We start from the raw sequence: 18,475 nt of genomic DNA on the forward strand, positions 1-18,475 counted from the left end.
AGCAGGGTCCGGGAAGGCCTCATTGAGGCCTTCCAGTGCCTAAAGGGGGCCGAGAGTGAGAGAACAAGGAAGGGTTTTAGACTAGAAGAGGGGAGATGGGGATCAGATGTTCAGTAGAACTGTGAGGGTGGTGAGACATTGGCTGCCCAGAGAATGTTCCAGGCCAGGCTGAACACGGCCCTAAGCACCCTGATCTAGTGGGTGGCAGCAGAATGAGGTGACTGTGGAGGTGCCGCCATGGTGCTGTGGAACTCCATGGGTGCGCAAAACGGACACCCGTTACTGGGCATGGAATGTTGGAACCGGTTGCCAGGGGCACTGGTGCATCGAAGGCTGTGTTGACACCGAGTCTGTTGAGCCAGTTGGTGGATTCTCCACTGCGCAGCAGACGCGTAGCATCCATCTTCTCCATCCCAAGTGGGAATAGAGAGCGATTTGCTGACATTTGCAAGCCAAACTGTGAACTGACCGTAAAGGTGAGTGCAGACAATTCTTGAAAAGGCTTCTGATGCTGAGGGGCTTGGCTGGCCTGCAGGATGGGCTGCAGGTGGGCTCAAGTACCAGAGTCATGGACTTCCCCTCTAGCTTTGGGCAGAAACTGGAGGCTTGGGAATGGGAGTCTTGGGGCATGTTCAAGAGAACAGGCATTCCAAATACATAATCTCCACTCTACTTTTCTGATAGGTTTGGAAGAACAGTTTTCTCTAACTCATCGGCAGTGGGCTACCTAAAGGAACCTAAGGGATTGATCGCTTCCCTGACATTCCTTTTTTGGTGTTTGTCCCACTTTGCCGGTGGTTTTAGACCACAAAACACCATGAGCTCAGTAAGTACTTTGCTACTCAATGCAAATCTGATTCTTGAAACAGGGTTTCCAGGGTACCTCTAGAAAGGATTTCAAGAGTTTGTAGCAGATGCACATGAACAGAAACCTTTTAAAACTTCATGTAACTTCCTGGTTATGGATACTGAAGGTTTTGAATATCTGTGGGTGCTAGCAATAGTTCAGAAATTCTTACAGTGTGAGCAGCAGCCTGATAGATTTGTGAACTCGTCTCCTCATTTTCAAGCCATTGGGACAGGCTTTTTCTCTGTAAGGCAACTTTTAGGAGATCGGAGATGATGTCTTTTCCCTGATGTGATGCACTCAGGTAAGAATGGCCCATAGCACCATTTGATGTATATTCCAGCCTTTGCGGGAGTGTTTTCTGTATCCTCATGTGCTGTCACTGGTGTTGCAAAACCCAAGGGCCATGTTAATATTACTGCCACACAAAATGCTAAGGCTTTGTTCTCTCTCTGCATCAGCGAAAGCGCCGTGGAGGAGCAGTTGATTCCAAACCAGCTTGTAAACGGAGCAGGCTGCTGCCTTCCAGCGCAGGTGGAACTTCACAGGCAGAGCTAAGAGACCTTGAAGAAAGTGGTACACTTTCTTTTGAGCCTGGTAAGAACAGAGGAGGGTTCCGGAGGGTTGGAGTTCGGTTGAACATGTGCTTTTGCCAGTTTCTAGTCCCTTTACTGAGGAGGAAGGGAAGCCTCGGGCTTTAGGAAGCACCTAGTATGGCATCCCTAAACAACAAGCCTTCTGGCAACTGTTTTGGTTTGTTACTGAGCTTGATACATTGACTGCTAGCGGGAGAGGAGCGCTGTAGCAAAGGTCTTCGAGTGCTGCTCAAACACCTGAATGTCTGTTCTGATGGGCTGGCAGTCACTGCAGCTGCCACTCTGGAAGGTGGCAATCTGAGTCTGGGATCTCCCAAGCTGGACAAAGATAAGGAAAAGTTTGTTGTCAGCTGTGCCCCAGCCCCCAAGGGAAAAATTACAGCATTGTACTGTAAAATTAGGATCCCCTCTAGTGCTGGTTGGTTTTTTCCCTCCTGTGTGCTAAATATTCCAGTATGTGAGATGACTCATCTGTTGGTGTGAACCTCCCATAAGCTGTTGCCATCCAACAGAACTTGTGAGGAGCTCAGCTGCTCTTCCTCTTGCACTACCTCTTCAGAGGACAGTGCTGGTAATGCTGCCTGTGGACTGTTGAGGGCAAAGCTTGAGTGAAATGTTGGATATGTTCCTAAACAAAAGAGACCCAGGGCACAGTGAATCCATCCACAGTGGCAGGCTGTTTCATTCCTCTGCAATCTCTGATCTTGATTCTAACACTCTGTTTTTCAGCTGGTGAAGAAGTCATAAATCTCACAGGCCAATCTCCTGAGCCTGAAGCCATAGATCTCATAGTTGAATCTCCTGACTCTGAAGTCATCGAAGCTTTTGAGCTTAACATCATAGTTATCAGTGATGATGAGTCTGCTGGGGTAAGTAGTGAATGGCACACTCCTCTCCATCTTGCAGGCAAATTAGGTTTCTTGTGTGTCTTCTGGAATCTGAGTACCCTGACCTCAAAGGCTGAAACATAGCTCTGATTTACCACTTTGGACACAGCTCCCAGTCAACCCCAAACACATTTATGAACACTTTAGCATCACTGAGAATCACTTGCAGGGAGTAGAAAAAAACATATAAAAGAGGGTGTTGCTTCAGTGATTTAAAGGAGAGCACAGGAAGTCTTTGACTTCTCAAGTAAGAAGTGTTTTAGCTGCAACATCAGTTTAAGACACCCATTTACACTGAGGTGTAAAACGCAACTGCATCTTGCAGGGGAACAGACTTGTTCTGTTTATTATTCCAAGAAGTCTTTAAAAGAGTCACGTTTTTTTAAAATTTCCTCTACTATTTTGAAAGAATATTCTTTGATACAGCCCATAGTGTAGTGTATCTGCTCAAATTTGGGATGCCATTCCTGCCGTGCAAAGCAGAAACATGCAGCAAACATAGCATGGGAGTTATCTCCTGATAGAGTTGTTCCTAAACTTTTGCAAAGAAAAGGTCTCAAATTTTAGAACCGAATTTGCATGACCCATCTCCACTGGCACCAAACACAAGACCAGGTTTGGGTATAGTTTTTTTGCTTCAGCAGCTGTTAATGTTATAAGTGGTGTTCAGAATATCACAGGTGAATTTGCCAGTTTGGGGGAGAAAGAGGGAAAGGAACACCTCCAGCCCAAATCCAATTAGGGAACTGAAACAAGGGAGCAGGAAGTACAGTGTTCATATGGTTTGTAAATGCCTCCATTTCTAATCCATTACAGAATGAGGAGCAGAGCGAGCAGCAGCCACATCTTTCCAGGGCATCAGAGAATTCAGCCGAGCCACTGGCAAGGGAAGATGGAGAGGAACCAAGAGACAATTATGGGTATGTGAGAGATTAGGTGTCTATCAAAACTAATTTCAGATATGTGGAAGAAATAGAATTTTGCCAGACTTTTGGGTTCTGCTTAACTCTGCAAATATTTCAGACCTGGAATATAGTGGTCTGCCTGGAAGAGAACTAAAATAAATCCAGCAAAATTGAGCAGAAGCCTTTCTTCTGTGTTTGTGAAGCCATTATTAGATGTAAGACACTGGCTTGACATGCAGAAATACTTGCAGCACGTAAAAATTCTTGCAATGATTGTGTTGCTGGTCTGGGATGTTGCATAATCAAAACAGGAGATGTTTGATTTTCTTTGTTGGTGCTCAGTGAAATTAATGGCTGCATGTTCAAATGGCTGCATACTCTTTCTGCTCTCTAGGGTATGGCCACCAAGTGTACTCAGTTCTCCTCTTTGGCTGGATGAGAATTCACAGGTAAGGATCCACATGTTGTTGGCCTTTCTGATTCATGGGAGTGGATGGAACAGAGTGGGAGATGCACAACTCAACTGTCTTAGATGAGATACTGTGGGCAGCTGGCTGGAAACAGAGCCCTTGCTGTGAAACTCCAACTTGCACATCCCCCCAAGTCCCTTCTTGGTGGTGTCCATAGAGGGAGAAGGCCTTGCCAGGAAGACAGTGTCAGATCTGTGTGTTCCTGATAGTTCTAGCATTGAGTGACAGATTGCACATATTCCAAGTGCTGTTTGCCTGCTGCCAAGAGAGCAGCAATCTGGAATTCTTTAATGCCAATGCCTGTGGTGGTTTCCACTCGTCAGCAGCTGTTGGTCCAACATGAACTGTTTAGGACTTTCACTGCAGAATTTGCCAGTTTGGGAAGAAAGAGGGAAAGAAATGTCTCCAGGCCAAATCCAAATAGGGAACTGAAAGAGGGGAACAGGGTGTCAAGTGTTCAGGTGGTTCCTAAGTTGCCTCTATTTCTACCCTTTTGCAGGATTGGGTGCAGAGCCCACAGCCCTCGCATTTTTCCAGATCAGCAGAGAATTCAGCTGGGCTTCTGACACCTGGTGGTGAAGCAGGACCAAGGTATAATGATGGATATGTGAGAGATAAAGTGTCTCTCAAAATTCTCATGGCTGATATGTGGTAGGAGCAGGTTTATGCCAAGCTTCTTGGTTCTGCTGAAGTCTGTGCAGAAACTTCAGGCCTGGAATATAATGACCTGTCTGGCAGGGAACTAAGTAAAGTAATCCAAAAGAGCAGAACAGAAAATCCAGGTGAAACTTTCCATTTTTTTTAGTGCAGTCATAATAGAATATTTCTTACAGTATGGCTAGAAAAATGCTGAAATGCTTGCAGTACATAGAGGCTCTGGGAACGATGGTAATGCTGGGTTGGGATGTTGTTCAATCAGAATAGGTGTTATGTGTTGGTAACTCTCTGTCCCCAGGGAAATTATTGGCTCCATGCTCAAATGGCTGCATGTCATTTCTGGTCCTGTTCCCTCTAGTGCACAGCCTGCAGGTCCTGCTACTCCTCCAGCTAGGGAGGATGAGAGCTCAGAGGTGCAGGACAGGAAGCAGAGGCAGCAGCAGCCACTTGGTTCCAGAGCAGCAGCAAATTCAGATTGGCTGTGGGCAAGTGACACTGAAGACGAATCACAAGATAGCGATAGGTATGTGACAGAAGAAGCATCTCTGTAAAGGCTAAGTTCTGCTGTGCAGTAGACACAGCTTTTTACCAAACTGTTCGATTCTGCTTGATTCTGTTTGAAGAATTCTGACTTGAAACATAGTGGCCTGTCTGGAAGGGAACTAATGGGAAATAACCCCCTAAAACCTAGCCAAATCCAGGCGAAACCTTTCTTTTCCATTCGTGAAGTTATTATTGAATGTTTCTTACATTATGCATCCTGATACACTGAATTGCTTGCAATACATAAAAGCTGTTGCTCTGATGGTGTTGCTGGGCTGGGATGTTGGTAAATCAGAATAAGGGGTTGTTTTGACTTCTGCAATTTTAAATCTCGGTAACCCTCTGTGCACTCTGAAATTGATGGCTGCATGTTCTTCTGGTTGTGATCATTCTAGCGCATGGACAGCAAGTGTACTCAGCCCTCCTCTTTGGCTGGATAAGAATTCACGGGTAAGGATCCACATATTGTTGTCCTTTGTGATTCATGGGAGTGGATGGAACAGAGTGGGAGATGCACAACTCAGCTGTCTTAGATGGGCTGCTGTGGGCAGCTGGCTGGAAACAGAGCCCTTGCTTTGAAACTCCAACTTGCACATCCCCCCAAGTCCCTTCTTGGTAGTGTCCATAGAGGGAGAAGGCCTTGCCAGGAAGACAGTGGCAGATCTGTGTGTTCCTGATAGTTCTAGCATTGAGTGACAGATTGCACGTATTCTAAGTGCTGTTTGCCTGCTGCCAAGAGAGCAGCAAACTGGAATTCTTTAATGCCAATGCCTGCTGTGGATTCCACTTGTCAGCAGCTGTTGGTCCAACATGAACTCTTTATGGCTATCACTGCAGAATTTGCCAGTTTGGGAAGAAAGAGGGAAAGAAATGTCTCCAGGCCAAATCCAAATAGGGAACTGAAAGAGGGGAACAGGGAGTCAAGTGTTCAGGTGGTTCCTAAGTTGCCTCTGTTTCTACCCTGTTGCAGGATTGGGTGCAGAGCCCACAGCCCTCGCATTTTTCCAGATCAGCAGAGAATTCAGCTGGGCTTCTGACACCTGGTGGTGAAGCAGGACCAACGGATAATGATGGGTATGTGAGAGATAAAGTGTCTCTCAAAATTCTCATGGCTGATACGTGGTAGGAGCAGGTTTATGCCAAGCTTCTTGGTTCTGCTGAAGTCTGTGCAGAAACTTCAGGCCTGGAATATAATGACCTGTCTGGCAGAGAACTAAGTAATCCAAAAGAGCAGAACAGAAAATCCAGGTGAAACTTTCCATTTTTTTTAGTGCAGTCATAATAGAATATTTCTTACAGTATGGCTAGAAAAATGCTGAAATGCTTGCAGTACATAGAGGCTCTGGGAACGATGGTAATGCTGGGTTGGGATGTTGTTCAATCAGAATAGGTGTTCTGTGTTGGTAACTCTCTGTCCCCAGGGAAATTATTGGCTCCATGCTCAAATGGCTGCATGTCATTTCTGGTCCTGTTCCCTCTAGTGCACAGCCTGCAGGTCCTGCTACTCCTCCAGCTAGGGAGGATGAGAGCTCAGAGGTGCAGGACAGGAAGCAGAGGCAGCAGCAGCCACTTGGTTCCAGAGCAGCAGCAAATTCAGATTGGCTGTGGGCAAGTGACACTGAAGAGGAATCACAAGATAGCGATAGGTATGTGACAGAAGAAGCGTCTCTGTGAAGGCTAAGTTCTGCTGTGCAGTAGACACAGCTTTTTACCAAACTGTTCGATTCTGCTTGATTCTGTTTGAAGAATTCTGACTTGAAACATAGTGGCCTGTCTGGAAGGGAACTAATGGGAAATAACCCCCTAAAACCTAGCCAAATCCAGGCGAAACCTTTCTTTTCCATTCATGAAGTCATTATTGAATGCTCCTTACATTATGGATAGAGATACACTGAAATGCTTGCAGTATGTAAAAGCATTTGCACTGATTGTGTTTCCAGTCTGGGATGTAGGTAAATCAGAATAAGAGCTTGTTTTGACTTCTGCAATTTTATATCTCTGTGACCCTCTGCGCCTGTGTAACTGATGGTTGCATGTTCTTTTAGATCTATTGTCTCTAGTGAATGGCCAGAAACTGTTGAGAGTTCTTCGACTTCGGAGGAAGACACAACAGAGGTGAGTATCATGTTCTTGTCACATGTTCTTACCATTTCTGATTCTTGGGAGTGGATGGAACAGAGTGGGAGATGCACAACTCAGCTGTCTTAGATGGGCTGCTGTGGCGCAGCTGGCTGGAAACAGAGCCCTAGTTGTGAAACTCCAACTTGCACATCCCCCCAAGTCCCTTCTTGGTGGTGTCCATAGAGGGAGAAGGCCTTGCCAGGACGGCAGTGGCAGATCTGTGTGTTCCTGATAGTTCTGGCAGTGAGTGACAGATTGCACATATTCCAAGTGCTGTTTACCTGCTGCCAAGAGAGCAGCAAACTGGAATTTTTTTACTCGCAATGCATATTATCTTTTCCATTTTTCAACACCTGTTAATCCATTATGAACTGTTTAGGGCTATCACTGCAGGTGTTGTCCTTTTTGTGGCTAACAAGGGAAGTAAAAGGTTCTAGCATACGTCCAGTTAAACAATTGTAACATTGAAGCAGGATGGAGTGGCTTCAAGCAGTTCTTAATCTCTCTCCATTTTTACCCCCCTTGCAGGACCGGGAAGAGAGCCGGGAGTACTCATTTGGTTCCAGAACAGGGGAGAATTCCCCCGAACGAGTGCCGAGCAACCTTCTACAGGAACCAATAGATATTGAATTGTATGTGACAGAGGAAGTACCTCTCCAAAGATTAATTTTTGATATACAGTAGACACAGGTTTTAGCCAATCTTTGGTGTTCTGCTTGATTCTGTTTGAAGAATTCTGACTTGAAACATAGTGGCCAATCTGGAAGAAAAGTAATGGAACAAAACCCTTAAAACCTAGCCAAATCCAGGAGAAACCTTTCTTTTCCATTCGTGAAATCATTATTGAATGTTTCTTACATTATGCATCCTGATACACTGAAATGCTTGCAATACATAAAAGTTGTTGCTCTGATGGTGTTGCTGGGCTGGGATGTTGGTAAATCAGAATAAGGGGTTGTTTTGACTTCTGCAATTTTAAATCTCGGCAACCCTCTGTGCACTCTGAAATTGATGGCTGCATGTTCTTCTGGTTGTGCTCTCTCTAGTGAATGGCCAGGAAGTGTATTCAGTTCTCCTGCTCAGCAGCATGAGAATTCACGGGTAAGGATCCACATATTGTTGTCCTTTGTGATTCATGGGAGTGGATGGAACAGAGTGGGAGATTCACAACTCAACTGTCTTAGATGAGATTCTGTGGGCAGCTGGCTGGAAATAGAGCCCTTGCTGTGAAACTCCAACTTGCACATCCCCCCAAGTCCCTTCTTGGTAGTGTCCATAGAGGGAGAAGGCCTTGCCAGGAAGACAGTGTCAGATCTGTGTGTTCCTGATAGTTCTAGCATTGAGTGACAGATTGCACGTATTCTAAGTGCTGTTTGCCTGCTGCCAAGAGAGCAGCAATCTGGAATTCTTTAATGCCAATGCCTGTGGTGGTTTCCACTTGTCAGCAGCTGTTGGTCCAACATGAACTGTTTAGGGCTTTCACTGCAGAATTTGCCAGTTTGGGAAGAAAGAGGGAAAGAAATGTCTCCAGGCCAAATCCAAATAGGGAACTGAAAGAGGGGAACAGGGAGTCAAGTGTTCAGGTGGTTCCTAAGTTGCCTCTGTTTCTACCCTGTTGCAGGATTGGGTGCAGAGCCCACAGCCCTCGCATTTTTCCAGATCAGCAGAGAATTCAGCTGGGCTTCTGACACCTGGTGGTGAAGCAGGACCAACGGATAATGATGGGTATGTGAGAGATAAAGTGTCTCTCAAAATTCTCATGGCTGATACGTGGTAGGAGCAGGTTTATGCCAAGCTTCTTGGTTCTGCTGAAGTCTGTGCAGAAACTTCAGGCCTGGAATATAATGACCTGTCTGGCAGAGAACTAAGTAATCCAAAAGAGCAGAACAGAAAATCCAGGTGAAACTTTCCATTTTTTTTAGTGCAGTCATAATAGAATATTTCTTACAGTATGGCTAGAAAAATGCTGAAATGCTTGCAGTACATAGAGGCTCTGGGAACGATGGTAATGCTGGGTTGGGATGTTGTTCAATCAGAATAGGTGTTCTGTGTTGGTAACTCTCTGTCCCCAGGGAAATTATTGGCTCCATGTTCAAATGGCTGCATGTCATTTCTGGTTCTGATCCCTCTAGTGCACGGCCTGCAGGTCCTGCTACTCCTCCAGCTAGGGAGGATGAGAGCTCAGAGGTGCAGGACAGGAAGCAGAGGCAGCAGCAGCCACTTGGTTCCAGAGCAGCAGCAAATTCAGATTGGCTGTGGGCAAGTGACACTGAAGAGGAATCACAAGATAGCGATAGGTATGTGACAGAAGAAGCGTCTCTGTGAAGGCTAAGTTCTGCTGTGCAGTAGACACAGTTTTTTACCAAACTGTTGGATTCTGCTTGATTCTGTTATAAGGATTCTGACTTGAAACATAGTGGCCTGTCTGGAAGGGAACTAACGGGAAATAACCCCCTAAAACCTAGCCAAATCCAGGAGAAACCTTTCTTTTCCATTTGTGAAGTCATTATTGAATGTGTCTTACATTATGGATAGAGATACACTGAAATGCTTGCAGTATGTAAAAGCATTTACACTGATTGTGTTTCCAGTCTGGGATGTTGGTAAATCAGAATATGGGTTTGTTTTGACTTCTGCAATTTTATATCTAAGTGACCCTCGATTTTATATCTCAATTTTGACTTCTGCAATTTTATATCTCAGTGCTCTGTGTAACTGATGGTTGCATGTTCTTTTAGTTCTATTGACTCTAGTGAATGGCCAGGAACTGTTGAGAGTTCTTCAACTTCGGAGGTAGACACGGCAGTGGTGAGTATCAGGTTCTTGTCACATGTTCTTACCATTTCTGATTCTTGGGAGTGGATGGAACAGAGTGGGAGATGCACAACTCAGCTGTCTTAGATGGGCTGCTGTGGGCAGCTGGCTGGAAACAGAGCCCTAGTTGTGAAACTCCAACTTGCACATCCCCCAAGTCCCTTCTTGGTGGTGTCCATAGAGGGAGAAGGCCTTGCCAGGACGGCAGTGGCAGATCTGTGTGTTCCTGATAGTTCTGGCAGTGAGTGACAGATTGCACATATTCCAAGTGCTGTTTACCTGCTGCCAAGAGAGCAGCAAACTGGAATTTTTTACTCGCAATGCATATTATCTTTTCCATTTTTCAGCACCTGTTAATCCATTATGAACTGTTTAGGGCTATCACTGCAGGTGTTGTCCTTTTTGTGGCTAACAAGGGAAGTAAAATGTTCTAGCATACATCCAGTTAAACAATTGTAACATTGAAGCAGGATGGAGTGGCTTCAAGCAGTTCTTAATCTCTCTCCATTTTTACCCCCCTTGCAGGACCGGGAAGAGAGCTGGGAGTACTCATTTGGTTCCAGAACAGGGGAGAATTCCCCCGAACGAGTGCCGAGCAACCTTCTACAGGAACCAATAGATATTGAATTGTATGTGACAGAGGAAGTACCTCTCCAAAGATTAATTTTTGATATACAGTAGACACAGGTTTTAGCCAATCTTTGGTGTTCTGCTTGATTCTGTTTGAAGAATTCTGACTTGAAACATAGTGGCCAATCTGGAAGAAAAGTAATGGAACAAAACCCTTAAAACCTAGCCAAATCCAGGAGAAACCTTTCTTCTCTGTTTGTGAAGTCATTATTGAATGTTTCTTACATTATGGATCCTGATCCATTGAAATGCTTGCAATACATAAAAGCTGTTGCTCTGATGGTGTTGCTGGGCTGGGATGTTGGTAAATCAGAACAAGGGGTTGTTTTGACTTCTGTGATTTTAAATCTCGGTAAACCTCTGTGCACTCTGAAATTGATGGCTGCATGTTCTTCTGGTTGTTCTCTCTCTAGTGAATGGCCAGGAAGTGTATTCAGTTCTCCTGCTCAGCAGCATGAGAATTCACGGGTAAGGATCCACATATTGTTGTCCTTTGTGATTCATGGGAGTGGATGGAACAGACTGGGAGATGCACAACTCAACTGTCTTAGATGAGATGCTGTAGTCAGCTGGCTGGAAACAGAGCTCTAGTTGTGAAACTCCAACTTGCACATCCCCCCAAGTCCCTTCTTGGTGGTGTCCATAGAGGGAGAAGGCCTTGCCAGGACGGCAGTGGCAGATCTGTGTGTTCCTGATAGTTCTGGCATTGGGTGACAGATTGCACATATTCCAAGTGCTGTTTACCTGCTGCCAAGAGAGCAGCAAACTGGAATTTTTACTCGCAATGCATATTATCTTTTCCATTTTTCAACACCTGTTAATCCATTATGAACTGTTTAGGGCTATCACTGCAAGTGTTGTCCTTTTTGTGGCTAACAAGGGAAGTAAAATGTTCTAGCATACATCCAGTTAAACAATTGTAACATTGAAGCAGGATGGAGTGGCTTCAAGCAGTTCTTAATCTCTCTCCATTTTTACCCCCCTTGCAGGACCGGGAAGAGAGCCGGGAGTACTCATTTGGTTCCAGAACAGGGGAGAATTCCCCTGAACGAGTGCCGAGCAACCTTCTACAGGAACCAATAGATATTGAATTGTATGTGACAGAGGAAGTACCGCTCCAAAGACTAGTTTTTGATATACACTAGACACAGGTTTTAGCCAATCTTTGGTGTTCTGCTTGATTCTGTTTGAAGAATTCTGACTTGAAACATAGTGGCCAATCTGGAAGAAAAGCAATGGAAAAAAACCCTTAAAACCTAGCCAAATCCAGGAGAAACCTTTCTTTTCCATTCGTGAAGTCATTATTGAATGTTTCTTACATTATGCATCCTGATACACTGAAATGCTTGCAATACATAAAAGCTGTTGCTCTGATGGTGTTGCTGGGCTGGGATGTTGGTAAATCAGAATAAGGGGTTGTTTTGACTTCTGCGATTTTAAATCTCGGTAAACCTCTGTGCACTCTGAAATTGATGGCTGCATGTTCTTCTGGTTGTGCTCTCTCTAGTGAATGGCCAGGAAGTGTATTCAGTTCTCCTGCTCAGCAGCATGAGAATTCACGGGTAAGGATCCACATATTGTTGTCCTTTGTGATTCATGGGAGTGGATGGAACAGAGTGGGAGATGCACAACTCAACTGTCTTAGATGAGATGCTGTGGTCAGCTGGCTGGAAATAGAGCCCTAGTTGTGAAACTCCAACTTGCACATCCCCCCAAGTCCCTTCTTGGTGGTGTCCATAGAGGGAGAAGGCCTTGCCAGGACGGCAGTGGCAGATCTGTGTGTTCCTGATAGTTCTAGCATTGAGTGACAGATTGCACATATTCCAAGTGCTGTTTGCCTGCTGCCAAGAGAGCAGCAATCTGGAATTCTTTAATGCCAGTGCCTGTGGTGATTTCCACTCATCAGCAGCTGTTGGTCCAACATGAACTGTTTAGGGCTTTCACTGCAGAATTTGCCAGTTTGGGGAGAAAGAGGGAAAGAAATGTCTCCAGGCCAAATCCAAATAGGGAACTGAAAGAGGGGAACAGGGTGTCAAGTGTTCAGGTGGTTCCTAAGTTGCCTCTATTTCTACCCTTTTGCAGGATTGGGTGCAGAGCCCACAGCCCTCGCATATTTCCAGATCAGCAAAGAATTCAGCTGGGCTTCTGACACCTGGTGGTGAAGCAGGACCAAGGTATAATGATGAGTATGTGTGAGATAAAGTGTCTCTCAAAATTCTCATGGCTGATATGTGGTAGGAGCAGGTTTATGCCAAGCTTCTTGGTTCTGCTGAAGTCTGTGCAGAAACTTCTGGCCTGGAATATAGTGACCTGTCTGGCAGGGAACTAAGTAAAGTAATCCAAAAGAACAGAACAGAAAATCCAGGTGAAACTTTCCAATTTTTTTAGTGCAGTCATAATAGAATATTTCTTACAGTATGGCTAGAAAAATGCTGAAATGCTTGCAGTACATAGAGGCTCTGGGAACGATGGTAATGCTGGGTTGGGATGTTGTTCAATCAGAATAGGTGTTCTGTGTTGGTAACTCTCTGTCCCCAGGGAAATTATTGGCTCCATGTTCAAATGGCTGCATGTCATTTCTGGTTCTGTTCCCTCTAGTGCACAGCCTGCAGGTCCTGCTACTCCTCCAGCTAGGGAGGATGAGAGCTCAGAGGTGCAGGACAGGAAGCAGAGGCAGCAGCAGCCACTTGGTTCCAGAGCAGCAGCAAATTCAGATTGGCTGTGGGCAAGTGACACTGAAGAGGAATCACAAGATAGCGATAGGTATGTGACAGAAGAAGCGTCTCTGTGAAGGCTAAGTTCTGCTGTGCAGTAGACACAGTTTTTTATCAAACTTTTGGATTCTGCTTGAGCCACATCCAGGAGAAACCTTTCTTTTCCATCCATGACGTCAATATTAAATGTTCCTTTCATTATGGATAATGATACACTGAAATTCTTGCAGTATGTAAAAGCATTTGCACTGCTTGTTTTTCCGGTCTGGGATGTTGATAAATCAGAATAAGGGGTTGTTTTGACTTCTGGAATTTTATATCTTTGTGACCCTCTGTGCACTGTGTAACTGATGGTTGCATGTTCTTTTAGTTCTATTGACTCTAGTGAATGGCCAGAAACTGTTGAGAGTTCTTCGACTTCGGAGGAAGACACAACAGAGGTGAGTATCATGTTCTTGTCACATGTTCTTACCATTTCTGCTTCATGGGAGTGGATGGAACAGAGTGGGAGATGCACAACTCAGCTGTCTTAGATGGGCTGCTGTGGCGCAGCTGGCTGGAAACAGAGCCCTAGTTGTGAAACTCCAACTTGCACATCCCCCCAAGTCCCTTCTTGGTGGTGTCCATAGGGAGAGAAGCCTTTGCCAGGACGGCAGTGGCAGATCTGTGTGTTCCTGGTAGTTCTTTCACTGACTGATAAAATTCTTTACTCCTAAATGCCTGCTGCGGTTTCCTTTCTTCAGCAGCTTTTAATCTTACATGAAGTGTTTAGGGTTATCACTGCAGAATTTGGCAGTTTGGGGGAGAACGAGGGACAGAAACAGCTCCAGGCCAAATCCAAATAGGGAACTGAAAGAGGGGAACAGGGAGGAGGGTGTTCAGGTGGTTCCTAAGGTGCCTCTCTTTGTACCCTGTTGCAGCAGTGAGAGCAGAATCAACGGCACCCACTTATTGGTTTTCACGGCAGCAGCTCTTTTTGCTACTGCTTTGAATGTTTTTAACCAGACTAGAGGATGATACCCTACCCTTCCTCACCTCTGCTTTGACTGCTTTCTGAGCTGAGTTTTGCATGCAGAACCAGGGGGGCTCACCAAGTTCTAATTGTATCTTCTTTTCTCTCCCTTCCCCTATGCGACAACGGAAGCTTCCTGAAGGTGAGTTGATGTTTTAGGATTTATAAGGGACTTTTTCTAAAATATAATAGTTATTTTTGTTTTTTTCCAAGAAACTTGAGCAGCAGGGATTCAAACTGCTTTTAGCAAAAGGCAAAAGATAGTGCTAAAGCCTCTGGCCGGTGTCACAGAGAATGGATCCAATGTGTGTCTGATGGCCCTCTATCAGTCACAGTGGAAAATCCCTGCAGTAAAAGTTGTAGCTGACTACTTATGCAGAAGGAACTTTAATTTTGTGATTCTTTCTGCAATTTTAATTTATTAGTGATTGGTGTCACATGGACACTGGAGTTTCAGAGGTCATTGTTGCCTGTGGTTTCTGTGAGTTAAAATGCAAACAGCAGTTCTTGACCCTTTGGATGTTACAGACCAGGCCGTTAAAAATTGATCTCCCTGTAACTTGGTCAGTATTTTGTCCACAAAAACTGGATTTGTTTCTAGGGTGCAATAAGATAATAATTATACACTTGAGAGAGACACTGATTGTTTATTTCAGAGTTTCACAAGTCTGAGTGCTCAGCAGTATTATGCAAAGTATAGAACAAACAACTATGTCAATGCAAAGAGCATCCTTTCTTAAGAAATCTTTTACATATTCTATACCTTGCACCACATATAACTCCATTTTCAAATTACCTTAACTCAGGAGGGAGATGATGACAATTTCTAAGGAGACACTGCTCCAAATAATTTTATAGTTTCCAAGGACTGTCCTGAGAATCTCTCAGGTCATGTTTTCAGCTGTGTATAGGGTGAATAGAGCAAATGTTTTGTGTTGGTCTGTAGCAGAATAGTCACAATGTCTGGAAGAGTTTGAGCCTTACTATTTGGGAAAGTAGTTTGTTTAAGACTGTTTTTAACCCAGCTGAATAGGGTCCATCTAAAATAGGAGCCATGGCAAACTATATATAATAAGTAATTTCAAGGGTAATTCCATGGGAAGAGACAGAATAACAGATCTAACTTATGAAAATTAAATTACAGTGCATGGACAGCAAAGGAGAAATGTTACACTGAACAGCGATGGGCAGATGGATGGCTCTGGTATTGGACCAGGAGCTAATGATGTGCATGTGGCTGATCCAGCACCTGCAGAGCAGGAATCAGATGAGGAGGAAACTGCACGTTCAGTGGAGTACGTATGGCTCATGCCCTACCAAACACTGGATTTTATGCCTTTCTTTCGTGTATAGGACTCAGTTATACTGCTATGCCTGGTTTATCTCTGAAGCCTTCCCTTGCTCTTCTCTCCTCCCATATTGCATGATGATCAAATGATACCATTTGCATTTTGGGAGAAAAAGACAGCCCAAGGCAGATGTACAGCTTTGCACACCACTTTAGAGATGAGTGTGAGGGTATGGCAAGGAAGAGAGATTGGTCACAGGCCATAGCTCATGATGTATTACATTTACTTTTTCAGATAAGCTCTAGTAAAGATGTTAGGTATGGAAATACTTCCATTATTATCAATGAGGCTTGGCATCATGGGACCAGCAGGCGGCAGCCAGGCCAGTTCCAGCAGAAACTCCCTGCTTTTTCACATGTGGTGCCAGCTGGCTGCCCTTCTCCTGGAGCTGGAGCTGTTCTCCCTGAGACAGACTTGCACACAGGCTGTTGTGGAGGTCATGCTTTCATGGCCAGTCCTGGATGTCACAAGCCCTGACATGTTTGCATGTGCAATGGGGATTTTGCAGTTCAAGTTGGGTGCTTGTGCAGTAAAGTCCCCATTCTGCAGAAAAACAGTGAAGTTCTGCTGTGGGAACATTCCATTAGGATAAGAAAGATGCAATGCCTTCAACCAATTCAATTAAATCAGGTGTCCATGTCACTAGGGAAGTGACACCTATAGGCAGGAATACTTTTCCTGCCTATAGCATGAGAATTATGGTATAAGGTTTTCTAAAGTGTTTTTTTGTGGGGGCGGGAGGGAAAGACCCAGGTTGTAATAAAGCTGGTGTGCTTTGAGCCTTTTGGAAAGGCAATGTAGGAGAGAACTTGAGTATGAAACTTTTAGGTGTCAGGTCTTAAATATGACACCTAAAGGGCTTTACTATTCTAAACCATAATGCATTTTGCCTATGAATTTGTAGGTGTTTAAGTTTTGGTTAATACAAAAGGGAATACTTTTTTCTTTCAGTCTCAAGCTTCTCTGTTACAGAATGTGCCTTCCTGCTCTGTTTAGTTAGGCTGAAAGAGCTCAGTGTTGCAGCATTTAACATTGACCAAAGGCTCATTCCTGGGGCTGGAGCCTGCCAGAGCCATGTTACTCTGTAGTGTCAGACCTGGGTCCTGGATTGAATATTCTGTGAGGAATAGTTTCCAGAGGACAGCTGGATGTTTTACTTACCAAGCTGTTATTGATGACCTGTTGGAAGTCAAAGCTGCCATACGTAAACTGGCCAGTGCCAGAGACTGTTGTTACTTCAAATCGCAGAGCAGGGTGACTGACTGCACCTTTCTCCTGGTGAAAACCAGCACACTCTTTCCCTCTGGGCAGGGAGACCCCAAATCCTCATTACATGCAAGAAACAGAGCTAAAGACAGCAGGGTTCTTCAAAGGAAATGTGTCATGGCTAGTCAGTGCAATTGCGTGATTATGTGAGATTTTATATATCAATAACCACTGATGCATGGTGATATTAACAGCTGCATGTTTCTTCTAGTTCTATTCCCTCTAGTTCACAACAAGGAGTTGTTATTAAGTGTCCAATTTGCTTCGAATATTACTCAGAGGTAAGGATCAACATGTCGTCATCCTTCCAGCTTTGTGGGTGGGGGAAGGGGACAGAAGGGCAGCTGCACAACTCAGTTGGCTGATGTGGGAAGCTGGCTTATAGCACAGCCCTTGCTGTGAAGCTCCATAAGTAACTTCTTCCTCGTGATTATAGAGGGAGAAACCTTTGCAAGGATGTCATTGGCAGGTCTGTGATTCTCTCATTATTCTAACTGATTTCAGATGCTCTAATGTCTCATTTGCCTGGTGCCAATAGAGCAGCAAAGTTGAATTCTTTCTTGTCAATACGGGTTGTGGTTTTCTTTCTTCCAGATTATAGAAAATGGACGCCAGCTTGTGGCAACTCTGTGTGGCCATGTCTTCTGTAGCAGGTGCCTTCCTCTCGCCCTTGAGAATTCTAGCTTTTGCCCAACCTGCAGGGTGGAACTCGATCCAGATCTATATATTCCCATTTATTTATGAGGACTTCTACTTCTCAGGATAGACTCAGATGGATCTTGGAGAATAGGTGGTGTTGAGACTTGTTTCTTCATGTATATAGTTCTTCCTAGATATAGTTTTGTTTTTGCTGAATTCAATTTTAAATAAAGTTTTGATTGTTTTGATTGATTTGGGTATAGTCTGTCTGCTCCACTCTGTCGGACTCCACTGATAAACAGAGATGCTGTTTAACAGGTGGAAATAAGGCTCTTGGTTTGACCAGTCAGAAGTACTTCTTCTTTTCATCACACTGTAGTCACTGATTTGGGGGAAATGTGCTAAAGACATAAGCTTTGTAGTTCTTGTGGCCTGTGTGTGTTGTACCGGGAAAAAGAAACAGGCCCTGCTTGGGGTATGAGGGATTCAATTTATCAGGCCAGACTCTGGTGGACACTTTGGTGAAAATGTCATGATTTCATTGCTCAGAAGATGGAAAGAGTAGTGGGTTGTGCACACATCCAAAGAAAACAATGTTCTTTGAGAATGAGTGGTACATAAACAAGACGCTGCATTCAGTGTTGCAAGGTTTCATTAGAATTAGAATCTGGAGGTTTTTGAGGGAATGTATTTTTGAATGTATGAAGTTGGTTACTGACTTGGAACTGTTACCAGTACAACTGTGTTATAGTTCCAGTTCCTTCAATTACAATTAGCAATATAATCCTAAATTACATTGAAGTGAAATGCAATTGTCTAGAGATGTGATAATTGGACATAAGAGAGGAAAGAAAATGACTTCTGTTGTAGAAAAGTAATAAAGGGGAAAAGGCAGATCTCAGGTAAACAATGCAAGAGTAAATTCATCGTACCATGAAACACAAAACTGAAAATTATCTTTCCTTATTTCCAGCATTGTCTTGATGCCCAATTTTTAATGTCTTTTTCAGTTTACTGTTTTTTTC

At 44.3% G+C, this 18,475-nt stretch overlaps 2 protein-coding genes across 2 annotated transcripts; both read left to right on the forward strand.

The window, feature by feature from the left end:
• Window positions 1-148: 148 nt before the first annotated feature.
• Window positions 149-13,900, forward strand: LOC146438066 (uncharacterized). The gene is made up of 22 exons (XM_085059864.1): window positions 149-476; window positions 685-826; window positions 1,303-1,444; window positions 2,173-2,312; window positions 3,147-3,250; window positions 3,630-3,684; window positions 4,205-4,356; window positions 4,721-4,885; window positions 5,301-5,355; window positions 5,876-5,979; window positions 6,387-6,551; window positions 6,951-7,020; window positions 7,555-7,658; window positions 8,073-8,127; window positions 10,366-10,469; window positions 10,884-10,938; window positions 11,460-11,563; window positions 11,978-12,032; window positions 12,553-12,656; window positions 13,069-13,233; window positions 13,555-13,624; window positions 13,814-13,900. The coding sequence occupies exons 2-22, from the start codon at window positions 818-820 to the stop codon at window positions 13,898-13,900; spliced, it is 2,064 nt and encodes a 687-aa protein (XP_084915990.1). The 5' UTR covers window positions 149-476; window positions 685-817.
• On the forward strand, window positions 13,732-17,702 carry LOC146438067 (uncharacterized). Its single transcript, XM_085059890.1, has 4 exons — window positions 13,732-14,338; window positions 15,341-15,491; window positions 17,023-17,092; window positions 17,406-17,702. The coding sequence occupies exons 1-4, from the start codon at window positions 14,254-14,256 to the stop codon at window positions 17,553-17,555; spliced, it is 456 nt and encodes a 151-aa protein (XP_084916016.1). The 5' UTR covers window positions 13,732-14,253; the 3' UTR covers window positions 17,556-17,702.
• The last annotated feature ends 773 nt before the right edge of the window (window positions 17,703-18,475 follow it).

Source organism: Lichenostomus cassidix, chromosome 4 (genome assembly GCF_008360975.1).
Source record: "Lichenostomus cassidix isolate B80296 chromosome 4, HeHo_3.0, whole genome shotgun sequence".
NCBI lineage: Eukaryota > Metazoa > Chordata > Aves > Passeriformes > Meliphagidae > Lichenostomus > Lichenostomus cassidix.